Consider the following 9,062-nt stretch of genomic DNA (forward strand, 5'->3'; position numbering starts at 1 on the left):
TCTCAGCTAGTTGTAATTCTTATTTACTTTCTCCAATTAAAAAACATAATCGCACAAACGTTAAATTAGTAGAGGCACGGAAAAATTTCAAGCGTACATAAAAGCGGATACCGTGCAAGCTGTGTGAGTCATTGGTCCCCCATAGTTGGAAATTTTCATACCTAGCAATCTTCAGCGTTGGTGCGAATTTTCCTACCTACTAATCTTCTACTGTAGGTGGGAATTTTCCGAACTCCTAGTCTTCTACTGACAGACACAATCACACATTATATCACCGACGAATTCTACATGGACAGACGCAATTACACATTATATCACCGACGAATTCTATATAGATAAATTTTCTTCCTCCATTTTTCATTGTCGTCTCCAAGGTACTGTGCTTTAGAAAGTTTCATTCATTCATGGCTTCATGGCTTCCTGAAATTAGTTTCTAGTCCTGCATTCATGGCTTCCTCCTCATCATCTCCTAAACAATATGATGCATTCATCAGCCACCGAGGGCCTGACGTCAAAGAAACCCTTGCTAAACAGCTTTATAAACTTCTTCAGGAAAGAGGGTGCCGGGCATTTCTAGACCGTGAAGAAATTGAAGGCGGGGAATCTATTACGTCTGCCATTGAGAATGCCATACGCTCATCTGTTGTGCAAATAGCCATTTTTTCTAAAGGATATGCACAGTCCTCATGGTGTTTAGAGGAGCTTGTTCTTATGTTAAATCAACAACCTGACGCCCTCTTTATTCCTGTCTTCTACGATGTCCAGCCGTGGGAGCTACGCTACATCGAAAAAAAGAAAAGGAAAAGGAACGAGAAGAAGTCACAGTATACTGCAGCATTTTGTGATTATCAAAGGAAAGGCAGAAATCTTGATAATTTGAGTAAATGGAAAGATGCTCTCGCATCTGCTGCAGGCATATCTGGTTATGAACGTAGCCGGCATCAAGAGTAAGATTACTACCATTTACTTTATATTCATTGCGATTTATAATGTTTTATCTTAAGTTTTTCTCCAGTACATCACATTCATTTTTGCCTTAGTAGAATGCCTTTCCAAACAGATTCTCGGTTTTGCTTTGTATTCATTGTGATTCATCATATTTTCCATTTTTCTCTAGCATGACATTCAATTTACCTCCCTAGAATGGCTTTCTAAAAAAATTCTCCGTCTTGAATTTCAGCAATTTGTGTGAAGAGATTGTGTCCCGTGTGCTGGAAGAAATGAAGAGAAGGAAACCGTTACATGTTGCAAAATATCCAGTCGGACTTGCTGAGCAAGTCCAAGATTTCGAAGATTCTTTTTCGCAGACAGTGAGAGACAAGGTTAGAATAGCAGGGATCTTTGGTCTAGGGGGGTCTGGCAAGACCACACTGGCCACAGAATTGTTTAACAGGAAGCGTTTAGGCTACAAAGCATCGTGCTTTCTCTCTGACGTGAGAGATAGTGATTTGCGTTCCTTGCAAAGTCAGCTCTGTAAAGATCTCTTTCTTGAAAATCGGAAGTTTGACAGTATTGCTAAAGGAATAGGACACCTGGAGCATCGTCTGGGAACGCCAAGGGATTGGCACTTTCTTATTGTCCTCGATGATATCGATCATCGGGACCAGTTAGATACCCTCTTACCTGCAGCTATGCTAAGCTCTGGTAGCCTCGTAATTATTACGACCCGTAACCAAAGCTTGTTAGCGGGTGCAGATATTTTTCATAGGATGAAGAAAATGAATTTTGATCATGCTAGAACCCTCTTCTGTAGCCACGCTTTCTGCAGACCCGATCCACCTACTTCATATGAGAAATTGGTTGAAAGGTTTGTGGGATTCTGCGGAGGTTTACCCCTCGCACTCAAAGTTTTAGGCAGCCATGTTTATGGTAAAGGTGAGCATTTTTGGGAGTTGGAATTGGAAAAAGTTAAGAAAATCCAACCTAATGATATAATGCAAAGACTTAGAATCAGCTTTGATAGTCTGGACAGAGAGGAGAAACAGATATTTATAGATATAGCCTGTTTTTTTAATAAGAAAGTAAAATATGATTTGAAAAGTAAAGCTATAACAATCTGGAAAGCATCCGGTTGGAGCAACGCTGAGCATGCACTTCAAATCCTACAAGATAGGTGCCTACTTGAATCGGCTGAGCACGAACGCTTTGAGATGCACGATCACCTCCGCGATTTAGGAAGACAAATAGTAGACGAGTTGAGCCCTCGTCGCCTGTGGCAACCAGAACTCCTTGGACCTATGGTATACTTTTTCACATTTTTTCTTAAATTGAAGTTACAGAAAGCATTCGAAATTTTTTTGTGTTTTTATAATCTTTTTGTAGCCAATCACACTTAAACCAGATCCTTGTATGTAGGAAGCAAAAGGATTTCGACAAATCCTTGCAGAAACAAATGGCGGCAGGTGCTTCCATTCATTCTGGGATCCGTCCCTTGGAATGAGAATTAGTTTTTTTATAGCTGAGGCTGATCTCCTGTGGCTTGAAATGAATAAGTATGGTGTAACATTTATGAACATTCCATCCTGGATTCCTCTACGGAAATTGCACTGTTTATATATTTGGTCTGTGCGAGAATTGTGGAGCACATTTCAGCAACAGTTGCAGACCTATACCCAGGTATTTTGCTTTTCTTTGTTGGAAATCTAGTCTCCTTTCAGAAAACTTTTTTGAAGTTTGCATACTTTCGAGAAACTATTGTTGATTCAATATTTGTCTAGAATCTCAACAGTCTGAATATAGAAATAAACCATTAGGAACTTTAAAATTGTTTCCACTAAATCCAACTAATATTAGATATAGAAATAATGACGCGTTGGATTCATTTATTTGACTACAAAGTATAGTATTATTTTTCAATTGCATTACTTTTTTATTAAATTGAATTAATGAAAAAAAAAATTACAAAAAAGAGGACCACAAAGGCTGCCGAGTTAAAAGATAATAACAGTCATATAGAACAAAGTTTTCAGTCATACAACCACATAAACTGTTTGTGCAACATAAAACTGTCAAAGTTTCCAACCACACTCTTGTTGTACATACAGAGGATAACCAAGCTTGGCCAACAAAAGGACAAGCCATACGATAGCATGTATTGCAGCTATAATCTCAATTTAAAAAATCTTTGAAGTTACCTGAAGCAAATGAGATCTTCTTTTTTTATGCTGAAACATTTGATACTTGATGTAATCCAAAAAGCAACTAATTGTGCTGCTGTCCTTTGAAATCCCCTGTAATTGGCAACACAAAGAAACAATTTGAAGCAATATGCATGAAAAGGGTTTTGCTTCCATTTCTTAAAGGTAATGGTTAAGTTTTTTTTTGTTCTACTCATTTATTAAATATTAAAGAATTTATAAAACTTAAATTTTTTTTGTTTTACTATTTATTTTTATTAAAAATTATTTTGATATATAAAGTGTTTTATAAGTATAGTTTGACAAACAATGATAATAGTGGCTTTTATGAATAAATATAAATATATATATTGAATAAAATCAATTTTTAAATAATTACAATTTGAATATTTATATTTATATAAATTGTTTTCAAGATGATAATAGTTTTTTAATTTATAAATATATACACATATACATAATATAGAATTTAATAAGTTATTAAATTTGTCATATAAATATTTTATGAATTTGCTATTTTATTTTGATACAGTGTAATAGATTGTGTACAAAATAGTTTTAAGATTAAAAATCAATATTTAAGCTCTTAACTCTAACAAAAATATTTTTAAAATTCAAAATCAAAATCTCAACTCTTTATTCAATAACAAAAATATTTTTAATAGTTTTCAACTGTTCACTCAATATTTTGTAAGTTGTATGTTTGAATCTAATTCATAAAATTAAAGTCTCATTTTTAGAGTAACTGTCAATGCCAGGCCACTTTCCAATTGAGAAGGTTATGGATTTGGAGCTGTCCTTATTTGCAAAAGCTTCCGGATTTAATAGAAATGTTCACTCATTTGGAAGAATTGGATATACGTTTTTCAATATATAGCACAGATATAACATCCTTGGTCCAATCACTTGGACGACTTAGTAAGCTTAGATCATTGAGATTGGTATGTACGAACCTCGACTTCAGTGAGAAGCTGGACCTGAGCAAAGGTAATGTGGATTCTTCTACAAGCAGCCGCATGGATAGCCTTGAAACCATACACCTTGGTAATCTTCTTAATACATCCAAGTTAGTAGTCAGTGGAGAGATGTGTCCCAGACTTCGATCGCTTACAGTTTCTGACTTCAGAAATCTAAAAGAAATGGAATTAAAGCATCTAGAGAGACTGAATACTCTGAGAGTGGAGGAATGTTATAATTTAGAAACAATATCAGGTTTATCTACGCTAACAGAGCTTCAAGTGTTAAAAGTAGAGAACTGTGCAGCGTTGAAATCCTTGCCGACCCTTTCAGATCTACATAGTCTGCAGAAAATCACGATTTTTGGATGTGGTCAACTGCAGGGTTAATGCAGCTAGAGAGACTGAATACTCTTCGACTGTGTGATTGTTCCAATTTGAAATCGTTGCCGACCCTTGCGCATCTGCCTCGTCTGGAGACAATCAAGCTCACAGGATGTCCTCAGCTGCAGAGTGTCGAAGGGGTGGAAGAGTTGCCAGGATTGAAAAGTCTGCTAATTCAAATGCCCGACGATGGATATTTTGCATGCGTACGAAATTACATATGTGAACTGAGGGTAATACTCCTACTTGTCCGCGCAATCACTGACTTTGAGTGGAAAGAAAGTTTATTTACTGTGGATAATGACTTTTCTAAGTGGGAAAATAAATGCTCTGCTTTTATTAAGTCATATTTTAAAATTTATGTTTTATCTTTAATGTTTTTATCAATTATTTATAATCTTCTCTATTTAAGCTGGTATTTTAATTGTTTCAGAGGCTGTTGGTAAAGAAAATCATTTTGGCACAGAGGTCAATGGATAGAGCATCGTCCAAATTGAATGCAAATTTATTTTCTAAGGTGATCGGCGCCCAAGCAGTAACTGAGATAGAGAGAGGAGAGTTTACACTGAAGATGGAAAGCTCATCGAGTGCAATCACTATATTTAAATTTGAATTATGCTTGTAACATCGATTTATGCTTTTATACATTTAAAATTGAAGACAAATTTTGGATCCTAAGAGAAGGTGGAGGGGATCTGCTAATTATAGTTTTACTCACCCAGGATTATAGTGAATGTAGACTAGATTCTGTCACAATAAAGAAGGGGTTTAAGGCCACAGTGAAAGTTGGGGAAGAAGGGAAAGCCTTAACTGTCTTTGATCGATTATACAGACCAAGAACAAACTTGGCAGCATATCCTGCCGTAAACCGAAAACGAAAGCAAAAGCATTGAAAAGTGTGATCAATTTGTTTTGACTATTTACTGTCAAAAGCTCGTCATCTTTGTTTTATTGAAGTCTTTGATTTCTAATATTTTGCCTGTGGAACTCTCTTCTTTGTTTCTAAAGTTTTCTTAATCATTGTTGTATGGGATCTTTGAAACTGGTTCTAGCATACATTTTCTGTTTTTTTTTCTTCTCTTTTTAATTTTCAAAATAAAATTTTGTAGTTTAGATTAAATAAGTGGTGGGAGTGTTCAAATAAAAAATTTAAAAGGATTATTTTTAATAAATTTAAATTGTAAAATATTATTTTAATGGTTACTATTATATCAATTTTAAGTTTTTTTTGTGATAACATTAATGAGTTAGTGGCTGCAGTTCTGGTAGTTTTCTTATGCTTCATTAGCTGGTTGTTGTAGTTGTTTGTATTTTGTATTGTAACGAGTTTTCTACTTCTATGTTTAATAGTTGGGTTGTTTCAACTGGTTGTATATGACATCTTTAATTGTTGATTTGTTTCAGTTAACTGTACGTCTGCTTAACTTGCTAGTTCTGTGATGGTATCTTGATAGCCTTGTAGATTTTTCTTTCCTCTACAGTCCTTTTGGGATTGCTATTTATTTCTTTACTAACTTTTTTATTATTTTTAGCTTTAATCAATACAAAATTAATTAGTATATTATTGGTTTAACTATTATTTCAAATGTGTTGTGAATTTCTAAATTTCGTTTCTGAAAAATTCTCTCATCCATCATTGTCATGGTGAATTTATAAAGTTGGCTATTCAAAAACTCTTATCCATTGTGGTCGGGACCATCAAATGGTGAAAGATTATGTAGACCTTTTGGGAGAAAAGCATATAACATTACAAAATATTTAGGAGATATTTGAGGGTGTTGTACATTTTGTAAATTTTTGTCTTTGCTATATGTTGCTTCTACAACTAGTTGCAACTTTATTTTTTGAAACTATATTTGATGGTGCTATGTATTCTGAAATTATTTGTTGCTTTCTTAAAAAAAAAAGAAAAAGAAGAAAAACATTACAAAATGTTGGAGGAAGACTCCTTGAAGCACACTATCCACAAAAAATAGCTAAAAACAAACTGCTAAGTGTCTAGAAAAGTAGCATAAGAGGAGGGGAAGGAATTCATATTGATGCATTTTATTTTATAAAATCAAATAAGAAGATGAAGATTCTTCCATCTTTAAAAAATAACTGATTAATTAAATGTTCTTGAGTATTGAAATTTAAAATAATCAATCCATTTATTTTTATAAAATCAAATAAGAAGATGATGATTCTTGCATCTATAAAAATTAACTATCCAAGTATTGACCTTTCAACAATTGCACCTTAATTTGAACTTTTCTACAATATTTTAATTTTTTTTAAAAAAAATTTGGTCCTTGTAGATTATTTTTTAACTATTACAATTAAACAAAAAAATGTGGACTATCTCAAAAGTACACCTTACAATCTCAACATTGCCTCATTGCAAACTATAAGATTAATAGAACTATATACACAAGAGTTCATCTTAGAAATCATGTCATGTACACAACCTATAATTTACTTAGAATTTGATTAAAATGAATATATAATATGTATCCTTTTCTAAATCTTATATTAATTAAATCTAAAATTAGAAACCATACATACAAACCTAAAAGAATTGATAAAATTAAAATCTTAGAAGAGAATAAAATAAATCAATTTAAACTTATATACATAAATACAACCCAAAATATATTTGACATTAATCTTTAACTAGGAAAAAAGCAAAAAATAAACAAATTATATATTTTATATATTGATATTATCTAAATTATGATTATGGTAATATTTTTAGACTGATAGTTTGATTATAAGGTAAACAATTAATATTGGTATTGATGGATACATTGTCGCAACTATTCAATTAAACATGTAAAAAGTTATCATATCTATTACTAAAGATGAGAACAATATACTTTATGTTAGGTTACAAGTCTAGTTATAATGTTGGAGCACCCAGGAAAGGAAAGAAAAAATAATCCTACACCAATTTTGTTATGAAGTTTAATAAGTTTTCTTGTGTGCTGCAACTAACTCAGATTTAGGAAACTTAGGATTTGTTTTCTTCCCAGCTAATAATGCAACAATTAAAGACAAAAACTCTACTTTTTTAATTGCAATGAAATTTGTAAGGAAAGAACAGTGCAGAAGATGCTCTCATAATGTCAATTTACAAAGAAATAAAGCAAGTATGTATTAAAATACAATTTACAGAACTTAAAGATGTGCACAGACAAATGGATAAAAAATCAAATAGACAAAATACGACAGAGAAAGAACACAAGAGTTACGTGGGAAAACCCTTACGGGAAAAAACCCACCACCTAAAAGAGATCTCTTTATTTCAGTAAACATATGATTACAATAAAGTTTCAGATCTTTCCTTTCAAGTATTCACTCTTAGAACTCTTTTCACAAACTAATAGAACAAGATAGTATATCATTCAAAAACAGAACATAGCAAATAGCCAACACACAATTTATGTTTCCTCTGAGAACATATACTTCTAAAATGATCCCTGTCTGTTCAACTGTCTGAAGTTCAACCATCGGGAAGCTCAACCATTTGTTCATTCATGAACTCGTGAGAACATATTATCCCACATTCACCAGTAGGCAAGTCAGCTCGTATTCTTATACATTGGTGCAACCACATTAACTATCTACATGATAAAACTTTTGACCATTGACACATGTGGAAATTTGTGGTAAGTCACCACTCATTGGGAGATCTCCCTCTATCGACAAGGCCAATTTTGACTTACTCTGATATCCGATGAACAAGCAATGCGGCTCCATTGGCAGAAGACCCTCAACAGTTATGCCAATTGCCAATAGGCGACTTCATCAGCATAATGCCTGCTACTCTGATCTCCGATGAATAAGCAGTTTTACTCCATCGGCATAGGCTACTCTGATCAGCATGAAAAAAATGGTTACCCCAATCGCCAATAGGCGACTTCATCGGCATAGCGCTTGTTATTGGACAAACCTCCATCGAGCTACTTTGACCTTTGATGAATAAGCAATGTGGCTCCATTGGCATAGGCTACTCCGATCAACAGGAACAAAGGTCAAGTGAATTCGAGGCACTTTTCCAACAAACTCCCACTTGATGAGGAATTCCCTAGACTGCTGAACATTTTCAAACGTTACTGAGAACCATGGGTACTAAGACCCATAGAGCTAGTACACCACTTGTACTTGTAAGTGCATACTAGTTTCATTAAGGCATCTGGAATATTTTCCAGAGTGTCTACCTTGTTCAGATTTACTTTTCCATCTTCCACCATGTCATGAACAAAGTGATATTGGACATCAATATGTTTAGACCTCGCATGGAATGTAGGATTCTTTGCCAAACAAATGGCACTCTGACTATCACAACAAACTTCAATTTGCTCTACATCAAAACCAATATCATAACTCAAACGCCTAAGCCAAACTGCTTCGTTACAAGCATGTGTGGCAGCCATGTATTCTACCTTTGTAGTGGACAAAGCGACTATAGGTTGTCGCTTGCTCATCCAACTGATAGCACCACCATTCATCATGAATATATATCCACTGGTGGATCTCATGTTTTCAATGTCCCCTGCCCAATTAGAATACACATATCCTTGAATGTTGATAGTCCTCTGTGATC

At 34.0% G+C, this 9,062-nt stretch overlaps 1 protein-coding gene across 1 annotated transcript; it reads left to right on the forward strand.

Moving 5' to 3' along the window:
• Positions 1-262: 262 nt before the first annotated feature.
• On the forward strand, positions 263-5,450 carry LOC131030834 (disease resistance protein Roq1-like). The gene is made up of 5 exons (XM_057961758.2): positions 263-947; positions 1,181-2,240; positions 2,356-2,616; positions 3,896-4,710; positions 4,911-5,450. The coding sequence occupies exons 1-4, from the start codon at positions 448-450 to the stop codon at positions 4,481-4,483; spliced, it is 2,409 nt and encodes an 802-aa protein (XP_057817741.2). The 5' UTR covers positions 263-447; the 3' UTR covers positions 4,484-4,710; positions 4,911-5,450.
• Positions 5,451-9,062: the final 3,612 nt, after the last annotated feature.

This window comes from Cryptomeria japonica, chromosome 7 (genome assembly GCF_030272615.1).
Source record: "Cryptomeria japonica chromosome 7, Sugi_1.0, whole genome shotgun sequence".
NCBI lineage: Eukaryota > Viridiplantae > Streptophyta > Pinopsida > Cupressales > Cupressaceae > Cryptomeria > Cryptomeria japonica.